Genomic DNA, 27,784 nt, shown 5'->3' with positions numbered 1-27,784 from the left:
GAGATAATTTGAGCTCTCTCAAACTGGCTGAAAATCCAGTTTTTCATTTAAGAACAAAGCACATTGATATCAGGTATCACTTTGTGAGAGAAGCTCTTGGTGATCATATGATCGAACTAAAGCATATTCCAACAAATGATCAAACTGCAGATTTTCTCACAAAAGGTTTAGCGAAGGTTAAACACAATTGGTGCTGCAAATCTGCTGGAATGAAAGCAATACATTGAAGATATATTTTTGCATGGTTCTTCGTTTTTAAACTCGAGGGGAAGTGTTGAAGAATCGAGTTTACAACCGTTTTATTTTGTTTCGAGGATTTTCCTCAACAACGTGGTTGTTTACAAAAAACAGTGTAATCAATTAATAGAAATTAAAGAGAAGTCATTACAAGTTGTTAATCATTTAGTTTTCCTGTATTGAGTTTCTACTGCCATTCAATTTTAACTCTAACAAATATAACATTGAAATAAAATGCGAGAAATACACCTGCGTGCAAATGTATCGGGCCATCTTAAAAATTTTACTTCAACTGAAAAATGTTCTAATTATGTCAGTTTTTAACAAAAAGGGCATCATTTGAAAGCTTGTTGCCTTCTGTTTAAGATGACAAAAAAATTCAAAGTTAAATTTATTAATAACGACATAACCATCTTTTAAAGAAAAAAATGTCCAATTTTCTCACTGTTAGAAATCCAATTTCATGCTTTTTTTAGACTGAAAATGCTTAGCAAACCATTTTGTGGTAACTTCTATTTGACGCGTTTGACATATCAAACAGCCAAAAAATAAATTAAGTTATAAAAAATGTATACTTGGGCTGTAAAAGCAGCACAAGCAGTTGCTTTATTTGAAACGGGACTCATCAGCCAAATGTATCTCGCCGCTTCAATTTAAAACAGTGGATAGCCAGTTTACAATTTCTTTAAAGTACTTTAGAATGTTTTTTTCTGTATGTTTTAATTTTTACCATAAACTACTGTCTTTTGACTTTCTATTAACATTTTTTAAAGCAAATGGTTGTTTCAGTTTTTACCAAAAAAAAATTGAAAAACCTCGGTTTTCAGAGCATTTATCACTTCACCGTATTTATTTTTTTTTGCTGTAAAATGATAAACTGAATATATAATTTGACTTATGGATTATTACAAGTAAAGTTCATTCTTAACAAAGCTACATATTATGTACATATTTATACAAGGTGTTTATAAATGTTTCTAGCATCAAGGGTGGCTATGAAATGTCAAAGAAATTTGCCGCTTATTACAAATGTGGGTTTCGATTTTTCAACTGACATTTGCAGTTAACCTCAAACATGGAGCAAAGTAAGTTTTGAGAAATAAACTGTTCTAGTTGTAAATTGTGGTTTAAAAACTGAAAATCAAAAACTTGGACAAAACTGTAACTGAAGCGTCATTGAAGTAAATAACATTATGAATAATTTTCAAGATAGTTATATTCACTATGAAAACAAAGCGGCAAAATGGTGTCCGACAGGAATTTCAGAGCCATCCTTGATGCTAGAAACATTTATAACACCTTGTACTTTCTACACAGGGTGAGTCAAGCTTGCGTAGTCCTTCTGTGACGCTTTTATAAAGAACTATTTTATATTTTTGAAATGGTGAATGTATAATAATATGTCTGAAAGAAATGCATATCTTAAAATTAATTTCAGTTGTCAGAAATGTACCACTGTTGCAGGGCCCCATTCAACTTTTTTTGTTTAAATGCAACCTACCACTTTTAGTGGAGGATTTTGATGAGTTATTTAGTAAGCTTTTCAAAACTCTCAACTTTTAAATTTTTGGTCGTGGCGTTGTTAAGTTATGATTTTTTTTCCGAAAATTCTTGAAATTGCATTGTCTGACTTAAAAATTTACAGCATTATTACCTTTTGAGATATGAAGATAAAACTTGGCACGTTCAATAACGAAACTATGCCGTCTCTCTTGATTTGACCAGAAATTAATTTTCTGCTTAAATGTAAAAAACAGACGATTTTTATTTTCAGGAGTTTCAAATGGCCAGAACTTAATTTTTTCGAATGGAATCCTATGTAAATTTTTAGTGTAATGAATTCAGTGTGCTGGAGCCTTATAATGCCACACTTTTAGTTCATCAGCTTGTAGAAAACACTGATGAGACTTATTGCATAGATAATAAAGCTCTCTACGATATTTGTTTTAGAACATTGAAGTTACTTATGGCGATTTGAATCATTTAGTTTTCGCCACGATGTCGGAAGTTAGACTTGTTTGAAATTTCCTGGACATCTAAACTCTGACTTGAGGAAATTGGCTGTTAATATGGTACCTTTTCCACATTTACACTTTTTTATGCCTGGATTCGCCCCTTTGACGTCGCGTGGAAGTCAACAATACAGAGCTTTCCTGTATTCCTGAATTTGTGCTGCAAATCTTTCGTTTATAACACTTGTTATACAATACACTATACATAACAAGTGCGGAAAGTGCCAAATTTAGCACGAGCATAAACGGAGCGTGTGCAAGAAAAATACTTTTTCCTACGACCCCATATGAAAGTGACATTTTCCACACGGTTAAATGACTCCGAAAGTTGATGTTTTCGTACATCCATTTCCGAAAGTAAAAGTCACTAGTGTGATATGAATATATCCGCACAGACCTGTCAAAATTGACAGTTATTTTGAAATACAAATGTAACTCTTGAATTGTTGTCGCAAATATGTAGACGATTCACTGTAAAACAACATGCGTAATGATAAAAATGAATTGGTTAGGTCGTTTTTGACAAATCAGTTTTGACAGGTCTTTGCGGATATATTCATATCACAGTAGTGACTTTTACTTTCAAAAATGGATGTACAAAAACATGAACCATCTAAATATGTGGAATACGTCACTTTTTTAAGAGGTTGTAGAAAAATGGCAGTTAGAATAGACAAGAAATGAACTATTGTCGAAACTTATGGTTTCTTCCTGATGATCGGTCGAAGGAAAAATAGTGTACATAACTCGTCGGAAAGTGTCTTTCTTGCACTCGTGTAATATTTGCACTCGGCTGGCGCCTCGTGCATCTACTTTTACACTCGTGCAAAATTGGTCACTTTCTGTACTTGTTATGTAAATATCTATATTTATATTATTTTTTGTACGACCCTCTATCTAGAAGAAAGAGTCTTCAAATCAACAAATTACCTAAAAACTCGACATCGATTTTGGAATGCAGCCTCCAAAACCGCCTGTGTATAGCAGACTCGCTATTTACCTTTAAATGTGGGTGATTTTTTGACGAGATTATTGGATTTTATGGACATTTCTGCCGATTTCTTCACAACAATTAACCGTTGGATCTTAATTAATTTATTTTATGTATGTATTTCGACCTCTACTTTCCAAATAAAGCCTCTAAAAGCGACTGTCTATAGCAGAAATTGTCATTTTATTTCAAATTTAGATGACTTTTCGGCGAGCTTTTTGTAGATTTCACAAACATTTCTGCCGATTTCTTCATAATTAACCATCGAATCTTAATAAAAACTTTCATCTTTGATGTATTTTTGACCTCTACTTTACAAATACAACCTCCAAAACCGTTTGTCTCTAGCAGAAATCGTCATTTTGCTTCAAATATGAGTGATTTTTAGTGGATTTCATCAACATTTCTGTGGATTTCTCCATAATTAACCAGTGGATCTTGCTAAAAAATCACTACTTGATGTATTGCGACCTCTACTTTGCGAATACAACCTCTAAAACCGTCTATTTATAGCAGAAATAATAATTTTGCCTCAAATTTGAGTGATTTTTCGAATTTTCGATAAATTTTGTAAATTTTATACACATTTCTGCTGATTTTTCCCCAATTAACTTACTGTTTGATGTATTTTGATCTCTACTTTGTAAACACAACAACAAAAGTCGTCTGTCTATAGGAGAAATCATTTAATTTCAAGTATTATAAGTAATTTTTCGACAAATTTTGTCTCGGTTTGTTTATTCTAAATGTCATTTTTCTACATACCATATATTCCACACAATTAAATAGTTGATGTTTTCATGCGTAAAAGTCACACGTGCGATATGAATTTTAGCACAGACCTGCCAAAATTGACTTATCTTACAGACGATCTAACCAATTCAAAACTGTGCGGAAATTCTGACAAGTGAAATATCCTTTTAAAATCATTGTCAGATCTGTCATTTGAAGTTTATCTTGAAATTTTAACGCGATTGTAGAAAAAAACTTGTTTCCTACTCGTGCGAAATGCACGTTACGCACACAACTCGTTACACAAGTCACGTCTAGTGCGTGAAACTATTTAATTTCTTAACTTGTTACAAAAATAGCTACTCCAATCACTACCGATATTAAATTATGAGATGTAATGAAATAATAAGAATGTTTTAAAAGATAAAATTTATTTCTTATAATTGGCATTGCATAAAATAAATACAAAAATCTGACAAACTCTATATAAAATTGACAGGTGATTACAAATATTGTAACCACAGTATTGCTCATAGTCCTATTTGTTAAAAAGTATTTTCAATATATTATTAATTATATACCTAATAGTAATAACACAAATTCGCTTATTGGAATAGGAGCACTCCTATTGCAAAAATATAACATTAATCTTACAATCTATCATATAAAAATGTATGGAGGGAATAACTTGCGTTAAGTGAAAATATACAGATTTTTTTTTCATTACAAAAAAGGCATTTCTTGGTAGCAAAAAATAAATCTGCATTTAGCATAGCAAAATAGCTTGAGCACTTTTGACATTTTGGTCCATGTTTAGTATAAGTATATAATTATATACAAATGACTATTTTAAAATATAACAATAAATAATGAAATGACACTTAGAACATTACTAATAAATTAGTAATAAATATTTTTGGTTTGGTTTCAACAATACTAAACATGGTTGGTAAAAGTTGGACATCTGAACATGCGGCAGTCAATTTTAATAAAAATTTTTAGTTTAGCTAAAAATGAGCTTGTCCAACAACGTTGATCTCTTGGCTTAACACTAACTTGTAGCTCAATCTTTATGTGAAAAAAAGTCACAGAATATTAATAAATAAATTTTTCTTTTTAATAACTAGAAAATAATACAACAACATGATTATTCTTTCACATAATACAAATTGAGCTACAGGTTTTCTCTTTTATAAGCTAACAAGTTTCGGAGGTCCGCACGCATCAGGTGACGTCATATCTACAGCATTTGCAGGAATATTTCTCTGCTGCGTGCTACAAGAAGGCACCAAAGGAGCTGAGACTGGAGTAAGCCCGGTACCACCTACCATCAACGAGTCAAAATTGAACTGAATGCCGTTTGATGGGGTCGTAATAGAAATACCCGCTATATCGCTTATATTATTATTTTTTGTTATAGGCGCTGTAGACATCACATTCAAAGAATTCGGTCTGCTCGGTTTCGAGATCGGAACAGTGGAACTCAACATCACTCTTTTAGCAGGCGAAGGTAGCGAAAACGCATCATCATCAGCTATAGTCGTTGGTAGTGCTTCGATGGACTCTGTCTTAACCCGTTCCCCGTTTATTCTATTTTCGAAAGATGAGAAAGGTTTGACTTCGCGGGGACTTTGCGAATGGAGGCGGCAATTCAGAGACGAACGATGCGATTCGAGAACATAATCCAACTCATCTTTCAGCGCCTGCAACTGTTGGATTTCGTCCTGAAGAGCCTGCTTCTTCTGTTCTAGATCTTCCGTTTCCTACAAAAGAAGGGATTAAGTCCCGAGTTGAAACACGATTTGATCGAAACTTACCATAACTAGTGCATTTGTGTGATCCACTCTACGTTTTCTGCAGCGCGCCGCTGCGGCTTTGTTGCGTTCTCTCCGAATCCGCCGTCTTTCCTCTTCCTCCGGACTAATATTGAGATCCTTCGTTGGTTTACGACCACCCATGTTACGCCTCGTTTGACTCGGTGTGTTGTTGATTAGACTAGTTTTCTGGGTCAGGGGTGGTGTCGATCTTGTATTAGAATCGGAGCTGGATTGGGACAGCGAGTTCTGCCACATGCTTTGTGATTTCGTAGAGTAGATATCGGCATCCGATGCCGAAATGTACTGATTGTTTCCTGGAGGATTGACACCGTTAGCTGTTTTTCTCGCAAGGAGTCGCGATAACCTACCTATTGAATGCACCAGAGGTGGAACAAAACCAGCTTCGTTTTCGTGAGATTCCGGCTTCGACTGCAATTCAATGAAAGTCTGCTCGATGCTTCGAAGTGTTGTCGGAGTTAAAGTAGGGGTTGTTCGGGTTGGTACTCCCGAATTGATGCCTTCTAGAGTTATAAACTGCAAGAAAAACAAGATGTTAGAGACGGACATTTTGGTGACGATGCGCGAAAATACAGAGAAAGCACACGCCGCCAATATATTACAAAACAACACTATACGTGCGCTATTTGTTGACGTTATACAGTCAGATTTAAAAATAGAACGTTAAACTAGGAAATGATGTTCGTTTGGACTGTGAGCGGATTTGTCTATAAAACGAAATCAACCCGAAAAAGCGCAACTCATGTTAGTTTAGTGAGGTAAGATACAGATTAGGACAGTCAAATACCTGCTGATAAAACAACTCCTGAGCGAGGAAATTCGCAATTTCCCTCTGATCTAAGTAGGCCATTTTCATCGAAGTACCACACCGGCGTCGTTTAAAAAAAAAGAAAAATACACAGCGTGTGTAAAAAAATAAAAATTATCAGCGACGAATGATATTCGAATATCGTTTTATCTTTACAATCGTAGTCGTTCGTTCGAAAAATGACTGCTGAGCTTTTGCGTTACCCGAGGCTCAGCCAGTCGAAGAATGAATTTGCCAAGCGGGAATTTTGGTTTGTCGCCCACCTCTGCTTTATTTAGATCGAGGTAGACTTAGGTTCGCATTAACTACTTCGCATTTATTTATATCATTCAGAATTCATTGTTTCTGTACGCCTTATCGCCATGACTTCCTCTTCACTTTCCATGACAATGAAATATGTGATCCAACTGTGTTTTATCCCGTCTTCCAGACCCGGACTTGGTGGAAAAGTATCCATAACAAAATCGGCAACGCTGGGCTGGAGTTTCCCCCATTTAATCGAATCGTTAAACTTAATCGAAATATACACATTAATAACAATATCTTGGTCTTGAGTGGAACTGGACAGTGTCCAAATTACACCTGCTTAGTGTAGTTGGTGTGACGTGTGGGTAAACATTGGCAACAGATATACTTAAGTGTTTGATAACACTCATTATCAATTTAAGCGTGCTTGATATAATTAGCCATAACGCAGTGTACTTTCAAAGAGTCCTTTTAACAGGCGGGCGCCATCTTTATTGCCACAACTTCCGTTTCAAACGGCGAAACATGCGGTTAATCAACCTAAATTAACTCGGTAACGCTGAAAAAACTTGACGAGTTTTGTTTAAAACAAAATTTCTACATAAATAATTCATGTAAGGCAATATTTCTGAACAAAGAAGAGCTGACAATAACATCGCGCGGTATATTCAAGGCTCGTCACATTTTGGCACCGTTTCAAAAAAAAAAGTACGCACTGGACGTTGATTAATGTTATTCTTTAGCCAAGTTAATTTGCAACGCGTATATCTGCTCATTTGTTGGATCAGTGTTATTATGGATTAGCTTTTCAACGAGATTAAAAGAACTGGCGATCCAGACACTTTTTTCCAAGCACCGGATATGCCATTCTATTTAGATACGAAGGTATTTGGACCGGTAATGCCAATCAATTTAATATACGGAGTGTTTTATAAAATCTAAATTAAATGACAGTTAAATTTGACACATCGGTAAGGCAATGGCGTATCATGTGGAGACGTCGCGCGAAAACAAGTTCGTATAATGTGGCTTGATACGATCTTATTGGTGTTTTTGGTGGCAATTTACGTTAAAAACAAATAGCAGCTGTTTAATACTTCGTGTTAACAACACACAAATTAATTAAATATGCCCCCATGACCCTAGTTGTTCCTACGCTCATGAACCAAGCGATTAATAAGTGCAAAATTTGACAAAATTTCGATGTGAAAATACAATTAGGATTTCAAAATTATTCACGGAATATTCATTAATTTTGCGTTTTATGGGACTTTTAATTTTAAGATGACGGGGTTGGCATCATTGTCCCCCCAGAATTTGACATTAAATTTGATGTGTATCAATATTACGTACTTTATTAGTAAAAAATGTTTCAAGTGAAGTGAATTTCTCCTCAGATGCGACTACTGTTTAAAACCGGTAAGAAATAAATTGAATTTCGACACATTACATTGACAGAACTTCGTCTTTTATACATCAAAACCCAATTCACATAACACATTTGCAACAGGAACGAATTACGATAAAAATTTTAGAATTTTTGACCTTGGTTTGGCATTTGCAACTTAAACCAACTGTATTTCTTAGAAGTATCACGCGATAAAAAAGTTGGCTTTGATTAAGTCAATATTTTGTTTCTGTCTCAAGTATTTTTACGTATTGAACTGTTAACTCTCGGTAACATTTTTGAAACGTCCTGTTACGATAATTTAATCACAACACCTACTCAATATTTCCCTTTTGATGAATTTCATCATTCCATCTCATAACCTCAAAATTGACAATTGTCAAAGTAACAATTCAAAGCCAACTTGAGGATGACTTTTTTAAATTTCCATCCCAGGCAGGCCATGGCATTTGGACTGTATGTTGTGTTCTTGTTCGAAAACTATTAAATCTCTTAAATATTTAATTTTCATACGTCAAGCTGTCACGGTGGTGTTCATCACATGCATTTTTTTCTCAAAGTCAACTGCGAATAGAAATGTTATGGATCAATGATTCTGATGTTTTTTTACGTTGGCAACAGTTTTATGTTGCACGTATGAATTTTAAAAACACATATATCATCCCAAATGTCAAATTAAGACAACTATTTGACATTTCGAGAGCCAATAATAACGTAATGAGTACGATCGGTTAGAATTCTTAACCTAAAACATGCAAAGAAATAAAAAATTGAAAGATATGCCAACTCAATAAATTTGCGTCAATGGCTATGGTTAATTAATAAATTAATTTAATTAATTATATGATGCGATAAAAAACTTATCCTTGGTTGATTTTAAAATTTCATGTCATGTCGTTGATTGTTTCTGTCTTTTGTTTCTGTGAAGTAATTTGACGCAAGCTGAGAATTTTGTGAACTCTTCAATGATCTTCAGAAATTCTCTAATTGTGTGTTCATGTTTTCCATTTAGACAGTTCCATTTAATAAACCTCAAAGTTGGCAGCTGTCAAAATGACAACCAAATACATTTATTATATGATTTGACAAATTCTCATTTGACCTGTCCCAGAATTTGGAGGAATTTTTAAAATCATATGTAGGAACCAATCACGAACCCGCATTTTAAACTTCGCGCCTTCAAATCCTGAGGTAATTAATGTTGTTTTAAGCCTTTTTACGTTACAAAATAATGTCGAATAAGTAACTATGAACTTAGTCGGAATTCTTAGCCACCTGCTCAGAGCTGCCAACCCATTAAATCGGATCATTTAAAGCCACATGGAATGAATGATGAAACTCCAAATGAAGTTTATAAATCGAGCGCGGAAATTGAAATTAAGCTGAAGGTAAAGTTGTCCTTTAGAACAAAAGAGGGTCAAACGCGATCCGCGAGAGAACAAGAAAAAAATAAATTACCCGACAAATCTCGGAACGCCCGCCCCATGGATGTTTATGGTGGTCCAGATAGACCCAGCCGCATGGGCGTTATTGTTTTTATAGTTTTATGGCACCACCATGAAGGAAGATTGGCAGATCGTAAATGTTATCTATCTGCAGTTCTTGCACCTCAAAAATTTTCCGAAGAAATCAACAGAAGCTAACAGTCGCGGCTGTTTAATTACGTGCGAAAAGGAACGTAGTTCATCCAATCAATAACACGTTAACATGTTGAAATTTTAATTACAACTAAAGTGGGTTGATCTGTTTCATGATTACAAGACCTGGTCATCATGATCATCAGAAAAGTGTATTTAGTTCTGATGATGCAAGCGTGACACAACTCGTCTTTAATAATAAGGTAGAAGTTGAGATTTACATTAAACCAAAGGTTATGGCATCACCTTGGCGAACGTGGGTGCCACAACTAATTGTAAGTCAACAATTCGTTTAATTCGCCGGCTCGAAGTACCCACTCCTCAGAAACTCGGAACGATTTCGTTTTGTTTTAACAAATTTGTTGATAAGTGACAGGTTGTAAAATTCGCCATCCATTCATGAAACGTAAACCGCATTCTTTCGAGAATGACTAAGAATTTCTTCGTAGAACTTGAACTGCAAAAATTCTATGATAGTAGCCTTGAGACGACCTTCAGGAGTGAAGAGTGTGAAGGGGATCGCACGGAGCATGGTACGAGATGGAGGTTGATCCTGTTGTTTTTCCAGACAAAAGTGAGGGCGGAGGCTTTTATGGGGGTCACCTGGACACAACAGGAGGATGTCGACGATGACTCACGGTACGACCGGCGGTAGTCGGAAATGCTTTACATACCGATGCCAGCAACCACTTCTCTTTTTAACGAGATTCAACACGTGTTCTTGACGAACAATTTTTACAACAAAAACGTACATTATCCTAGTGTAAATAGGCGTTTACTCGTTAAAACAAATACCGCGATGTGTTTGCTCAAGCAACAAATACAACTTATCGGACGATTTCAAAATGAGCTAGGCGCGAACACTATTGATTGTTAAAAATAAAGTGGAAAAAGTGGAATAGGAATGCGAAAACAAAAGCAGATAAATAAGTTGGGACCTTGAAGCGCAAATGTGGGAATTGTACTTGGTGGTTATACGGCCGCAATAAAACAGCGTCTTCATGTGCTTCAAGAAAGGAATACGGGGTCATCAACAAAGGCAGTTTACATGAAAATTATTAAGACAAGAAGCGGTCTTTGTCGCAGTAACCTTGCGAAGACAACATCTAAGTCTTTTTCTAATAAGACAACCTCAAGGTCTTCACGGAATCAATTTCTTAACGTTGACAGCTAGGAAAGCCAAAAGCATTGCTGGTTGTAAACCGCTGGATTTTCCGCGTTCGTTTATCGCAGACGGTTTTCCCTGAACCGCGCACCTATTTAAAAGTATAACATCCAGTCAAATTACGTTAGCAGCGGATATTTTCAACATTCCCCCGTAAAATGGCATTTCCGGAATAAGGATTTGATGCGTGACCAAAAGACAGACGAAATTAAACAAACACGTTCTAACTACGTACCTTGTAATCTAGATAATCCAAATTGCGAAATAGGTACTATTCCGGTACGAAAACTTTCAAACCCAACAGGACAAACACACAAAAACAAAGGATTGTTATCGCAGGACATGTAAAAACAGACAAAGATAATGATGCACGACCAACCACCGTCGGAATACTGACGACGTATCGTTCGGAATAGTTGAAATTGTTTTCCTTGTGTCAGATACTGATAACTCACATGACTTTGACGTCACGACCTTCCATAAACGTTCGACACGAAGCGAATAAGACTATGGTTTGTATAAAATCCCTCTCTCTGATTGGTGGAACGCGTCTTACACCACGTTGTGAATTTCAACGTGCGCCGACCGGCACCAACCTGTTGATGGTGTTGGTGGTAAAATAGGCGGCGTCGTACTGCGTACTCCGATGGGCATTTTTTATTCCGTTATCAATTGTTCTCAATGCGGTCGGATTTTTTTCGTGGTGGGCAAAGGTTGGATCATTATCGCATTGCTTAACAAATATTTAAATGAGAACCAAAAGTTTTTATCTTCGTTAAATTGAGGTAGGGCTTTGAACCTGGTACCTACCCACACGTTCACGACAGAATACACAAAACAATTTACATTGAAAGGCTAATTATCTGAGAGGCGATAAATAGGTTCTTGTTAAAAACACGCTTTCGAAATAACAAAGACAAGACCTTCTGGAATGGATGGGTCGTGCGGTACGACTAATGATTTATGGCTTGCATTTTTAAGTTGGTAGCACCGGTTCCTGCTGATCTTACATAACCTCAAACTGTCAAACCATGAATACCAACAGATTTCAAAATACAGAGTCTACTTTGCGTGTACTTCATATCCCATAATGAAATTGACATTGACATTTTTGACATGCCATATGACACCTCTTTTGAAAGAGAATTTAATTCTGTATTTAAAAATCCATGTTTTATTTGAGCATGTATACAGAAGGTGTTTTTAAAAAATATATTAAAATAATGGTGTTTTTTTTTCAAAACTCTTCAACTACTTTTTTTCGAAATTGGGTTATGCATAATACGATTCATTTTATAATGCAGTTTCAAGTCACATGCAGATAAAAACTCATCCGCAGCCACCGTTACGAATTAATTTGTTTGTTATTTAATTTTGACGTCAAATGGAATAATGATTGAAAGCATGCAGAAAATTAGTTGTTTCAATTAGTTCACAGTTGGTACTTCCTCAAAATCGATAAAAATCCCATTGAAACGACTATCGTTGATTTTCACTGAAAGATCTTTTTGGCGCCAAATTTAAAACCAGCTTCAGTGATTGGTAATGATAAATTAAAATGACGAATTTAAGATGGCGTAGCAATTTAAAATGTTTGACACATCCAAATTCTTAGTCCGTTTTTGACTTTGACTTTTTAAATTCTTTTCTGTAAACATAAACGTTATCTTATCACCCTCAAATCAATGTTTTAAAATTTCTTGAACTGACCAATGAGATAAAATATTGTAGATAGTTTACGTTTATAAGGCTTTGACTATTTAAAAAGTCAACGCCATAAACGCACTAAATATTTTAGTGGTTTACCTATGAAACTAAACCGTTTTAGAAAATGTATTTTGGGTTGCGTTTTCAAATGCGTCAGGATGCATAATTAGTATGCACATTGACATTTTAAAATTCTATTCTATTTTCGTTCTTCTTAGAAATAGCCATAAATTTAAAATTTAAATCAGCATCAAGAACGAAGATAAATTATAATTATTTTAATAGCAATAATTATTATGATTATAAGAGTACGGTAAAATAAGTGGACCATCATTACCCCTAATAACGTCAGCATTTTTTGCAAAAATTTGTATTTTCATGAATTATGATCATGTGAATTCAATGTTAATAAAAAAAAATACTGAAGTTTCATTCTCTGATTGTTAGCCTCGACTTGGCAGAAAAAAATCAGCGGGCGTTTTCAATTTCCGTTTTTATTAAAAACATGGGTTTAAAGTGTAGAACGCCTTGAAACAAATGAAACTTTTGACATCGCGTCTTGGCTTATCAACTGTCATTTTCAGATCACGGGGTCTTTGCGAGCTGTCAGATTGTTAACCCCGCTTTTTTTGTCACGGGGAAATAACGAAAAATGCGGATCTAAGTTTCCAATTTGGTTCCTTGACCGGGCGATTCAAATCTTTGAGAGAAAGCGACAGTAGATATCCCAACAGACGATGATAGTGACTGCATGACGCATTCATGACGTCATGGCTATTCCAACAGGTGAAGAAAGAGGACACCAGACATCTAAACGGAACTAACGGAAAAAGAAAGATTTACTTATATCCGCGCAATCAACATAAAATCACCATATTACAACATATCGTTCTTGTTATTACTCTCGATATTATTTATACAACTTTTAACGGTAATTCCAGCGCGGTGACAAAAATTCCATAACAGGTAATTATGAAAACTGAACTTTCTTTTCTGGAATTTTTATGGATCTGTTTTGTAAAAAGAAATATGCTGGTCATTAGCATAATCGCAATGAGATGTTTGACTAGTCTAGAAGTTTCTTCTTTTCGTGGAAATTAACAGTAGTAGCGGCAACCATTTTTACATATCTATGATTAATAAAACGTAACTGGGCGTTTATCGATTTTCTCACCTTTAACTTGAAGGAAATTACAACGAAATCAACAGTTACCAGCAATTTACAGAAAGTTAATTAAATCGCGGATGTTGATAATAACAATCAATTTGACTGACGATAACCAAATTGTTATTTCATTATTGTACACCATCTAACGTGATAGAACACGTTTTTAGTCCACAAATCGTCCTTCTGTGCACCCTTATCTTGTTCCTTCAATGTTACATAAATAAAACATGGATTTAGCACAGAAAACAAAGCGCATACGTGCAAAAGCACAAGAAAAAATTAACAAAGGAAAACGTGTACAACTGGAAAAGTGAAACGATAATTACGGTGGCCAACACAAAGAAAACTTGAATAAGAGCGTTTGCACAATATGACTGCAATACCGCGAAATTTTTCTTAAAAATGATGACTATTTTTGGACGACATGAAAGTAGTAATTGTTAGCAATTAAGAACAATGCAATCTAGAATCTACTGGTTATATTTACATGGTTATTAAGCTCTATTTACGTCGCCCACGTACATACAATTAAAATTTCTTATCAGTCCAAAGATACTTCAACTTGACACAGAAGAAGGTTGGGATTAATTTTGACCGCACTTAAAAAGTTACTTTTTCGAGTCAATTGCAACAGTGCTGAAAAGCAGCAGCGGTGCGGCAAAAAAGTCAGTGCACTCAGGGGTATTTAAAAGAAAAGCCACTTTTACTACAACAAAGATTATACACCAAAGAATTATTTTCCCAAGTTGTTTCGTTATTTGAGATGATTTTTACAACTTAAAATCAAATAATAATTAATTTTATTGGTGGCGCCATCTATTAGAACATCATTAGATCAACATTTTTAATTCTATTTTAGGTAGTTTTACCGGTCAAAGAGGTTTATACAAATCTTGCACTGAGCTTCAGGCGGCATTTGCTGGAGAGTTGCTCGAATGTAAATAACAATTGCAAACTCAATTTGGATTGATTTGTTCCGTTTTATTTGACGATTGTCAACGCACTGATCTATGACAGACAATTGTATGTAGATGTTTTAGTAGAACACTCTGTATATTTTAGAGTTTGTTAATAACTTTCAGTTATGTAAGACTGTCTAAAAATTAATCGAACACAGAATAACGACGAATATTTTTGACCTGGTGCTTCACTCACATAACTTTTGATAAAACACTCAATCAATATTTCCTTTTTTTTTTAATATACAACATATTTATTTGGTTTAGTCAAGGGACTCCCCGTACTAAATTAGCGCAAAACAGAGGAAATACGACGCGTTAAAATTAGCAAAGTCAAAAGTCAGTACCAAGCATAAGAAGTGCAAATCAAATGAGGTTTGTTTTTCATAAACACAAGTCATAAAGGTGGCTTAAAATCAGTGAGGAATAGATATAAAAAAACATGAGTCATCCATTTTAAACAATGAGTTGCGTAAGCATAATATAAGATTTGCGAGGAAACAGATAAAATTAATCCACTATCACTGTACCACTTCATGTCTTTTATAGTTTCAAAGAGTTCCTACCTCTTTAATTGAATGATTAGAGGGTTAAACTTACCATCTTGGAATTTTGAAAATTCTCGTAGCCATACAAAAAATCACCCTCTTCCGATTGTGAATCTTCCAATCCAAAATTCAAAAAGGGCACTAATTGAGACATAAGGGTGCTGTTAGTCCCGATTGATTTCTCAACAAAAATTTGTATTAACACGTCTTGTAACACTGATTCACTACCGTCTGCTATCACTGTCCAAACCAAAAGACGTCAGTGAAACAACTGGTATCGCGCGATTGCAAATACAGCTTTTAATACACAAGGCCGAACGCTCCAACTGTCTTTATCTACAGCACGGTCACGCCATATCCACATCTTTGTCTTTTACGCGTGATTGGCATGTCACTTGTGACGTAAACGCTCAGTAGCGTTCAAGTGGGGATTCGAGTAATTGTTCCCGGAACGATTCTTTAATATTGAAACCGGTCGTGTCGATTGTGAGAGGACCGACTTTTTCGAGAGTTTCGCGGAAGCATCCGGGGGAAGTAGGAAGGAAACGAAATGCTGGAATTTCCACGATTCGCCGAAATCCTTGTTGGCACCTTCGCCAAAAAACACTCTGCCAAGTTGTGAAAGGAAAATGCAAACAACCCCCCCATATTACGCAATCATTTCACGAAATGACGAAATAGGTCCCACTGATTTTAACTAGCACGTGGATTAAAAATTTCCCACGCCTCGACGCGGTGCGTAAACTATTCAGATGACTGACAGTTTTATTGTCATCAATCACCTTAACAAAACTGTTCCACGACCAAGAATGACATCAATCTTACAAGTATTATCAGAATGTTATTTTTTTAATCAGGTCTGCTCTAAAAAACAGTTCTACTTTATGTACCATATAGGATACTACATCAAACCCCCTGTATATTTGAGTACGATAGATATTTTATAATCGCACGTATCCGAACTTTAAATTTGAAATTCGCTTCAGCATCTCGTTGACGGTTTGAGGTTAAAATTTAGGTGCAGCAGGGCTACCAACCCATTTCAAATTCCAAAGCCTCTTAACGCACTCAATGGAAAAAATTCACACCTTTTTTTTTCTTTGATTTCATCGAATTACCATTGGCGTCACATCAATAAATTAAACGTCGCCGTCGTCATATTTAATTATTTGGAGGTTGCATAACATAAAAACAAAGAAAAATATGTGGAAAATTACTTCATATTCACTGCATCAACACATAATTGCAACCGTTACTTGAATAATTAATTTATAGCGTCTCCCTGCAATTTGCAATGACACGCCACTGTTTTATGACGCTATCAATAAAAGAGGGCTCTGGATTTAAATAAGTTCGTATTACTGGTGAGATTTTGACAGTTAACAATTCATAGGCGTCCAGATAAGATCATATGGTATTTAATTTAGTCGGACATTTTAGAGATTTTTGCGATTCATTTCATGCCAAGTCCAGGAATGCAGCTTTATAAAATATGTACATCTCTATCTCGATTCTTAGAACGAGCAAAATGAGTTCCGAAAAGAAAACTCTGTGGACTACATAAAAATATTATGGGAACACTTTTTTCCACTCAAGGTGTACACAATTATAATAGTAGTTAAAGTGAGGTATTCGCACAAACATATCCTTTGGAAAAACCGCAATAAACAATATCGTTCAATCAATAACAAAAATAATAAGAATTTTCAGAAAGTAATTTCTAGATTAAAAATGAATGGAACCATTTCTTATCAATTCTAGTAATTTTCTAGTTTAATTTTTAGGAAATTAACTGAAAATACCAAACAAACACGATAAGAAATGTAGGTTTCGCTTGATATCGGCAATTTTTCATCACACGTATCCATGGTATTATTACAGGCTGGTCCACGATGAGTTGAGACATTATTTTCAAAAACTACAAATTTTTTAAAAAATATAGGCTGTTCTATTAATAAAAAGTTATTTTACTTTAATTTAACAGTCTATAAATCATACCCTGTATATTACGGGCGGTTTTGAAAAAAGTCTACTTATCTCGTAAATAAAGTTTTATTTTATGGCTTACATGTTTACAAAACCGTACAATTTTTTTAATATAGGGGATGTTACATTTAAAATAAGCAAGTTGACTGCTATTTCCGATATAACCCGAAGTGTCATAAAAATGTGGATATTTTCATTCAATTCGTCTTATCCGTTTACTATTATTTCCAAAATCATTTCTATTTTTGCAAAACTCATCGTGGACCACCTGTATAATAAATTATTATGATTTATGTGTCAGATTTTATTTAATTTTTCTTTCAACCGCGTGGTGTTTCATCAAGCCGGCCATGGACAGTCAAATTTTAATTAGGAAGCATGTCGTAGTATCGAACACCTGCCAGGGAAATGTTAGGTTAGAACTGAGAAAAAAATACTATTACGCGTCGATACGAGAATAAATTTGTGCCATCAGCCATCACCTTTTTGTATTTCAAATTGCAATTTTAAATATCAATAATGTCAAATCTTGTAAAGTATCACAGTATAAGTTGATCTACGACATGCGTAAAGAATAATACGACAGGTGGTCCGAAATTAGTGGGACATTGTGCGTGTAGATGGTCGGCCACCTATTCACTATATCGTCGTGCTCGAATAAATAAGTCGCAACAAACACGACAATTTTGATGTAAGCTTTGGAATCTGAAATCAGTTGGTAATTCTGTTTGTTGTGTATGTTTGACAGTTTGAGGTTAAATTTACATATCCATATAAGTAATTTTTCAAACATGAACTGAAATATGTATTAAAAATAAGAGAAATCCCAGCTTAGGTACAGTATTATGTAATTTACCAACAGGATAAGATTTAAGTCGTTGTTTTAATTAATGTCAATCAAATGTGTGGTAATCAAACCATAAAACAGTAAGAGAACGTACGTTATAATATTTATTATACACTGTACTCAAATTAATAGAGAATGCGCCAATGTCACCAAATCAAGGATCAAGAAAAGACATACGTCATTGCATTGATGTGTACTTGATATTGTGAATTGAAAAAAGACATTTGGTTAGTGTCCACTTAATACAAAATTAAGTTGGTATAACGACTTTCTACTGATTTATTTCTGTGGTTGTAACAAATGATTAAATAGAAGATCCAAAATGCAATCGCAAAATGTCATCAAATGTCAGATAGCACCTTAACCTCAATCGATTTGACATTATTTGTGACACTTCTCATCAAATTTTCTATAGCCAGATTTACACCAAACAATTTTTGGAAACAGGACAATAAGAAAGTGATTCAAATGTTATTAGGAAAAACCTGAAATAAAAAATTCAATTTTTGCGATAATCGAATTGATCGAGTCAATATTTGCCCACACAAAATAAACAAAAATTTTATTGAAATACGATAACGTTACCTTTCAGTGACAAATAATTAAAAACTCATTCAAAATAACAAAAATCAGTTCTGACATTAATTGCACCAATTCGCACTCAATTGTTTTTACCCAGTGAAAACAATCGTGTGATTATTTAATCAAGAGTAAACAAAATATTAAATAATACGCGTTAAAAAACAACTTTGGGATTTACCGCCTGTTTGAAATGGAAAAAAACAACTTTTAATGGAATTCAAAAAAAATGTGGCTAACGTTTGACGTAAAGTATTGCTAAATATGTATGTAATTAAGTTACCAGTGCACAACCTTGGCATATAAAAATGTCATTTGATCCATTTCGACGCTCACTTGATAAAAACTGCAAAGAATTGCAAAATTTTTTAAACAAATTTCGCTTCCGATATCAAGTTCTGTTTAATTTCATTTGTAGTCTGAACACCGATTTTTGGAACACGCTGTATAGCTGTGTGCATTGGTAGACACAGCAGCCGTCCAAAACTGAAGACCAGCGTGAGTTCAGACAACAGATCGCTGAACTTTTGGAACATTCTTTACACGTCACATTTTTCAAACTTAACAGTAATTAAAAGAAAATCTAATGTTTTACAATCAATACGATGATATAATGCCCCATTACCCCAAACCTCTTCTCTTTTACAAGGAATTAATAAAACCACGGGCGCCGTTAATTTTGCGGTTGGATACGAATCAAATGACGTCCACTGGTGTCCAAGAATCAACGAACTACGCGAATTGTAACTACTGACCAGATAAAATGCTTCTTTATTGTACGATTGTGGGCATATTCGCACGTGTTTGATTCGCCCACTTACATTCAGCTTGCATCGCGTACGACCACACCCGACATCCATTGACATGAGCGCTTACTCTTGATTTTCAGCTGCCGTTTTACGGGTCGTCAAAGGGGTCATTGGTCAATGCGGTATTTGAACTTCATAGTCGGTTAAAGGAAAGAATACGTGTATATTAGTGTCAACGTTGTAATCAAGGGACATCTTGAAATTTTGATGGATCTTAATAGGCTCGGCCGTTGGTCTTGATAATTGTTACGACTTATGAGCGTTTAACATTGAAAATAGCTTGTCTACCGAATGGACTGCGATAAAGACGTCATTAATATAGCCGTTATGCATGTGGGATCGGACGAAGAAAGGAGCACTCATAAAAATTTTAAGGACTGTTGTTGATTACGAAATTACAAAACAAAGCAGAGTCGTTAAAACACCTGAAAACCTACATAATGTAGGTCTTGGATGTTTGAAAAAATACTAATCGTCCATTTACTCGGTGACCATGATCATGGCACGAGGTTTATTACACTTTAACTGGATTTTCCTTAATAACAGCCAAAGGTTACAATTATCCCATCATGGAAGTGTTTATTATCATTGCACCTCAAAGTGTACAGATTAATGAACTTCAAGAGTTTATTGATAGCACATGCTCAAACAAAAACCGCGTCAAAGTAGGCTTTGGAATTTAGTGGGTTGGTAGACCGAATTTGACAGTTCGGAAATGTCAGGATGATTATGTCTAACCTTTAACTTTTAGAGATGTTTTGACAGAAAACAACAGATTCAAAATTCCGAGGCCTACCTAAACTAGGTACTAAAAACTTTTAGACAAAATTTGGTCATATAATGACGACTCTTTGATGGCTCACTCGAACAAAAATTGATGAATCTAATTTATGGAAGTATGTAGCTACGCTGACCTATTCAAAAACAAAAAAATAACTATTTATGACTGATTTGCGTCAACCAAAAGATGACGCAACTTTCCAATACACAAAGTTTAATACGTTAGCAGGTATTTAATAGTCGTTTTTTTTATCAAAGGCAATCACTACTGCCACTAATTGCAATTACATTCACATATCATAATATCACAGATATTTCGCGTCACAGTTTTAATTATTATTAATGCTAACATCTGGATTCTTTCGAATTGTTTGTTTTGGAAAAGCGGTTCCAAATATCAACTTCGACTTGCTGGAATTACAAAAGTATGAATATTTTGAAGTAGGTGCGTATTTTTGTTTTACTGGGGCAAGCGAACAGCTGCTACGTTTTATTTAAATCGTTTGATTGTTTTCCATTTCCTTAGTTTCATACTGAGTGTACCCTTGCACTCTGGTTGATCTACTTTTCGAACATATCAAAACTGAAAGTGTCGGAAATTTTTGGTCGAGTTATTCACAGTGACTATACGAATTTACAAAATTATAGGACAAAAAATAAAATTTTAGAAAATTGTTAGTGATACCAAATTACAAAATATGTATATGTAGTACAAAAGGCAAAATTTCAATTTTGACGAGACATTTTGAATCTGAAGTTTACTGTAATCAATAATCAATCATGAATTTTTGTTGAACTGTCAATAGTCATTTCCTTTGGAGAAAATTACAAAAATGCATTACAAAAAAAATGTATCTATTTTACCAAAACATTTTCCAAAATACATATCGAATTAAAATTTGTAATTATGGTAGTGCCAACGATACAACAATAAAACTTGATTGAATTACTAATAGTCACTTGCTTATGTACTATGCAAAATTATAGCACAAAAAAAACACAAAACTTTTAATTTGAGACGATAATTTTCAAAATTTTGAATAAAAATCTGCAACTCTGGTAGTTTTACGACACAAATATAAAATTAAGTGGAGTTATTAATTGTGCGTTGCCAATTATGTGTTCAAAATGGTAGTACACAAAAGAATTTTTTTTAGAAAAATGACGGTAAATAAATTTCCAAAATTTTAAATTTGAATCTGTAATTTTGTTAGATTTAACGATAAAACAATGAAATTTGATGAAATTGCTAATAGTTGCCGGAAAATACATAATTGTAGTAACGAAAGAAAAATATTGTTTTAACGATATAAATTTACAAAATTTGGATTAAAATTTGAAATTATGATAATTTCAGTGAGAACAACACGTAGATTTGGTGCAGTCGGTAATAGTGATTCGCTTATAAACTATGCAAAATTACAAAAAAATGTCTTAAGACGACGTTAATTTTCAAAATTTTGAATTAGGAAAGTTTTAACGATTCAATTACGAAATTTAGATAAAATCTACTAATCTTTGCCCTTTTTTTGTATAAAATTACAAAATTTTAGAACGCAAGAGAAAATTTTTAGAAATTTTCTAATTTGACCAGACAAATTCACAAAATTTTGAATTTGAATTTGTAATTCTATTAGATTTAGATAAAACAATAAAATTTTATGAAAATGCTAATAGTGATTCGCTTATTAAGTATCGGAAATTACAAAATTGTAGTTCGAAAGAAAAATTTACTGTTTTGACGAGCCATAAATTTACAAAATTTTGAATTTGTTTTAATGGTACAAAACTTACATTTGGTGGAGTTTGAAATAGTGATTTGCTTATTTTAACTGTACAAAATTACAAAAGTATAGTATAGAAAAGGAAAAAAAATAAAAACTTCTGTTCACAGAAAACACAATTTTCAAAATTTCTAAAATTTTGAGTTAGAATTTGTAAGTCAGGTAGTTATTACGATACTATCATTAAATTTAATACAGTTACGAACAGTAATTTTTTTTGAATTACTTTTTTAATTTTTCAAAATCTTGAATTAAGGGGGGATTTGTAATTTTTAACAATGTAATAAAAGTAGGTCAAGTTACTAATAGTGGTTTGCCTATAAATTGGACGAAATGGCACGATTTTATTACAGAAACAAACATTTTACGAAAATTTTGATATTGACGCGATATAAATTTCTTAATTTTTAAATTAAAATTTGTAATTCTGATAGTTTTAACGCAACAACAAAGATATTTAACAATGATTTGCTGACTAACCACACGAAATTACAACAATTACTGTCTGTCATATCAAAGCATCTTTTGACAGTCGTGTACCAACCCAATCCGAATTCCAAAGCCTCCTTCGACGCCGTTTTAATCACTTTTTGTGGTTTGGTGAACAGTTTTCTCAAAAACAAGGTCAAGGTTTTATCTCAATCGCACTTAAACGTTGATTAAACCACCACATGCTGTATAAAGTTGCGCAAGTTCTGCATCTCAGTGCAATTTCTCTTTGCTTTCCAGCATGCAATAACAATAAAACAAATAACTACATGTAAAATTTACGTAAATCTCTTGCCAACTGTTTGGCATTCTTTCTCAAGGTAACGTCTGTAAATAATCTCTTTCCAAAAATTGTAAAAATATCAAACCACTTGTGAGTTTTCATTCGCCGAATGTATTTATCGATTGCCTGTGCCAAGGTCAGGGGAGAACTAGTTTTGGGGTGCAACGCGAAGCGAGGGTGAGAATTCAAATCCATTTCCAATCAAGCCGTAATTCAATTTCGATGCAGCGGACGTATCGATTGTGGATAAAAAATTTGAAAATATTCATTTATGGGCGGTTTAAACCCAATAAAACAATGTTGCATAATTTCCTAAGTACTTAACAATTCGTATTATTACCGTCGCCACTACAAATTATACCTTGGAGACAGGTTGTCGCTTTCGATATGTGCGTGATGGCTAAAACAGGCGCCAAGAGCTGGAGCCCGACGTCCCTCCGCGGTTCCAATGGCTGACCACCCCCACGTCTTTCACGTTCCCCTTTTATTAGATCAATAAAAAGACAGGGGTGCATATTTAGTTGTAAAAATGGCACATGCAACTGGGTACAGTCCCAGGGAAAAATGTAATTTGTTTAGACTAGAATTTTGCGAAATATTCAATTCATGAAGATTCGCCGACTCATTTTGACGTCCGTTCGTTAAATTACGGTGCATTAAAAATTTATTGCAAACAAATGAATCAAATTCGGGGAATACTGCTTAAATGAAATTATGATGGAAATTAATTTTCCATTAGATATCTATTAAAACAGACTGCAACATTTTTAATGTTGCCTCAGTTAAAAGTAAGTGCATTAGGTCAACTTTTGGATGGTAAAAACACGATAATTACAGTCAAACACGACAAGTTCTTGGAAAGTTATAATTTACTGGAATTGTTTAGCTCCCCGTAGGCAATTCAATATTTATTGAATTTCAGTCAACTGTTTTCGTAAAAAGAACAAAATTTGGGGATAGTTTATTGGAAAACAGATTTGTTCAGTAAGTATTAAATGTTAGAGAACTTAACTGATCATAATCATAAAGGCATAAAATCTGGAAGATTTCAAATGGAAGATTTTCAAAAATCAAATATAAAGTCATAAAATTTTAGAGCTTCCCCAGTTCAAGAACTTTTTGTGTTGCTAACAGACCATTCAATTTTCTATAATAGATAAATATTTTTAAATAAAAAATTTTGAAAATTTTATAACAATAGTGATTTATTATGCAAGTTTAAAAACTCATTCTTTAATTGCACGAGTGGATGATTTAAAACACGAGTTTCCGAGCGTTTTACCTAAAAGTCACGAATCCCATGAAGACATTTTTTAAACATGTATTTCACAATGTTTTATCTTTTTTTCATTTCTAATTTATAAAGAAAAATATTAGAAATCATCTGTCATCAAAGTCAAAATAAATAAAATTTGACAGCAGATTTGTCGTATGTAAGCAAAAAGTGTACAATAGGCAGAGTTCACTAACTTTTTGAACCAAAATCTGTTGAAAAAACGCCTACTTTTTGTACGATTGTAGATAAATACATTTCAAAGGTTAGTACCGGGTGTTCCACGGTTTGCTGAACATAGGGAAATATCATGGGAACTTGAATTTTATTCCTTCCTGCTCTGTCAAATCTTCAAATTAAATTCGATTGACGGTGGATTGTGCTTTAAAAGATTCTTAATTCGAGAGCCATTTTTAGAATCCAATGTTATAGCGGCATTATTCAAAAAATTGCATAAAAAACCTGAAATTTAAAATAGAGTAATATCTAGAGTATAATCCGCCATGAATCGAATTTAATTTGAAAATTCGGGAAAGCAGGAAAAAAATCAAATTCCCATGTTATGCCCATATGTTCAGCAATCCGTGGAACACCCGGTATATATTAGAATTTGGAAGCAAAAATGAAATAAAACAATTGTAATTGTCCGGAAAATGGTTTAAACTTTTTTACTTTTTCCTCGTAGGAATTTTAGAAAAGATAAAAATACAATTCTAAAATAGAACTAACTCAGAATTATTCACATCAAAGCTGGTAAGACTAATTTTTTAATTTTACCTTAAATTGCCAAAAAGCGGCCAAATTTAAAATCACAAATTGATCAAAACGCCCATGAATTTTGCTCACATGTGTTATTAAACAATATGGTAGAACTTCGCTAATCCGCCTTCCGCTAGACCGACTCTAATAATATTTAATATTTTTGTGGAATTCATAGATCCAGTGGCACGTGCGGCCCAAAACTTCTCAGAAAATGAAATAAAGGAAATTTCTCCCATTTACAAGGTGTTTATTTCAACTTGGTGTTCGGATTTTATTTTAACTTGTTCCAAAGTGGGCTTACTTTAACCATTTTTGATTAATTTTGTTCAAAATATGTATGGCAACACGAGACGATTACATTTTTTTAAATGTTTTGTATAACTTTTAATGTGTAATTTATTTTTAACAATGAAAAATACGAGCTTTATTGTAATCTCCGATTAATCCGACATTTTGACCGTTCCGCCCTACCCCGCGGATTAGTGAAGTTCTACTGTACGTAGAAATATTCAAAATGACAAAACCAAAAGCTTTATTTAAAAATAAATAATAGTAATTATCTCTACTTTATTACTTCCATTATTATTTATTACTTATATTAATTAATTGATTTAATCTTCATCTCACACCATTTTACATTTTACGACAACATCGCCACTTTTTGCTTTAGAACTGTCACTTTGACAGCCAAGGACGAATCAATAACACGACGTATGTACCCAGCAAAATTGGCATCTCGATTTTCCTTTTTCTCATTTTTTTTCAACACGCGGTACCCTAAAAAGAGTAATTCACTCCCAACTTGGCATTATTATTATAAAATTTCATCTAAAAACTCAACTGCGAAACGTAAAAAATAAAATATTCATTTCTAATTTCATAAATGACGTAAAAAGTTTAGTGAGTCATAATTATTTACCGACGTCACAACGCTGCCTTGGTTGAGAAATCTACTTATACATACCTGGAATACATTTAAATAAAAGTACAAAAAAGTTTCCGTATTACCGACCTTTTTAAAATTCAAAATTTTTATGTTTCTGTCAAAAAGATTTACATACATATTTAAAAAAAAACGTCAAACGTATGTATGTCGTAATTTGGTTCGTGATTTAACATTTCTGACAATTAGATTCTCGTGTAAACAGGCAAAAGACACTTTTATAGATAAATTCGACCTTCCTCATATCGTCAAAGGAGGATTTTGGCCCTAATTTGACACCGACTTATGTACAATCACGATCAAAAAAGTCTCAAAATTTCACGCATTTGCAATTTGCTCCAAAAACTAAAATAAAGTTAACAATGTCTTCGAGAGTAACTATTGCTGACTTAAATGTCAATCACAGGTGTATCTCATGTCATTTTGAGTTAATAAAATCCTATACAAAAAAAAAGAAAAATTGATTTAATTTACAATATGCATTAAAACTTTCATTTGAAAAGCCTTCTTGGTGTTGATTTTTATGCGATACAAACATGTTTTAACTAAAAAAATAATTATGGTTTCATAATTACAGTGCACCCCAGTAATTTAAACAGGGGCTTATTAGACTTTTGCTTCTTTAATTTTAATTTGTTAACATACATTTTTTAAAATAATGCTAGCTATATGATATTTAAATGGATATTATTAATCCAATATTAAAGTCTGAGCTGATATTTCCCCTTACTGAATAGATTCTCGGTAATCCGAACAAACATCTTGGTCCCAATTAATTCGGATTTGCGAGGTTCTACTGTACTATTAATTGAAACATATCTACAAGCATTTTATAATACAATTAGCTTCAAAGTTTCTTTCTTATTTGACTGGAGTTCTTATTTTGAAATCTAAGGCCCCGTTCACACAGTTCACAGACTCTAAATTAAATCTTTAATTGTGATTAAAAATTTAGATGTTAAAGTGACATGTGCCTGTTTCCCGCCAATCAAATAGCAGCACTCATTAAATTAGATTTTAATCTCAATCAAATTATTTTGTAAACCGGCCCTAAAAGTATAGGAAAAAACGAGATTCCAGCAAGCTTTGGAATTTCTATTATGTTGGCTACTGTAACAAAGCGACAGTTTTGAAGTAATTTGAAATGTAAAGTGAACGTTTTGTTATTTTTTAGCAACAACATGATCGCGTTCGAACCTTCACATTTTGAGGTTAGAACTGTGTTAAACGCGCTTTGACAGCGGGTAACTCGATTTTCCCTTGCATAAGCAGAATGAAAGTTCATTGATATTTGATGGTTATTGTGTCTTTGCGTACATTACGAAAACCAATAAATTATTGCGTTTCGGTTATCTTAGAGAATCGCCACATAAAATGTCAAAACATTGTGAAAATCACGTTGTAAACATGAAACGAAGGCCGTGTAATAAATCGAAACCATCTGGTCCGATAAGATTCCATTAAAGCCAAGAATGGCAAAATTAACCGATTTCTTTTGCGGGTACTCACCGTGGTCGTGGGCGTCACAAGAACTCCGCTGCCCATCGTTGTCATAAAGTCCGTACTCGACATTTGCGAATTCTGGCTGTCGTTGGAAAAGTCCGAATTGTTGGACATCCCATCACTGAGCTCCAGCTTCATTTTGTGTCAATGAATGAACTTTGTTGTTATCACACCGTGTTTCGATAGCGAAAGTAATAACCTTGATTGTATGTAACAGCAGCTGTTGTGTTTTCTCCAAATCAGAACATTTATTGGTGTCTTTGACAACTCCAACCGGTAAACAAACACTTGTT

At 33.8% G+C, this 27,784-nt stretch overlaps 1 protein-coding gene across 3 annotated transcripts; it reads right to left on the bottom strand.

Moving 5' to 3' along the window:
- Window positions 1-5,065: 5,065 nt before the first annotated feature.
- kay (transcription factor kayak) lies at window positions 5,066-27,725 on the bottom strand. Of its 3 annotated transcripts, none has more exons than XM_088032537.1 (4): window positions 27,498-27,725; window positions 6,158-6,323; window positions 5,790-6,103; window positions 5,066-5,735 (listed from the first exon to the last, which is right to left on the bottom strand). In XM_088032537.1, exons 1-4 carry the CDS (start codon window positions 27,627-27,629, stop codon window positions 5,163-5,165), a joined length of 1,185 nt encoding a protein of 394 aa, XP_087888663.1. In that variant the 5' UTR covers window positions 27,630-27,725; the 3' UTR covers window positions 5,066-5,162. The 3 variants fall into 3 exon arrangements, with proteins under 3 accessions (XP_087888663.1, XP_087888672.1, XP_087888677.1); XM_088032546.1 differs by lacking the exon at window positions 27,498-27,725 and adding an exon at window positions 15,506-15,706; XM_088032551.1 differs by lacking the exon at window positions 27,498-27,725 and adding an exon at window positions 6,595-6,879.
- Window positions 27,726-27,784: the final 59 nt, after the last annotated feature.

This window comes from Gnatocerus cornutus, chromosome 1, assembly GCF_029298725.1.
Source record: "Gnatocerus cornutus isolate USDA-ARS CGAHR chromosome 1, icGnaCorn1.1, whole genome shotgun sequence".
NCBI classification, from domain to species: domain Eukaryota; kingdom Metazoa; phylum Arthropoda; class Insecta; order Coleoptera; family Tenebrionidae; genus Gnatocerus; species Gnatocerus cornutus.
This window is presented reverse-complemented; position numbering and strand designations above follow the sequence as displayed.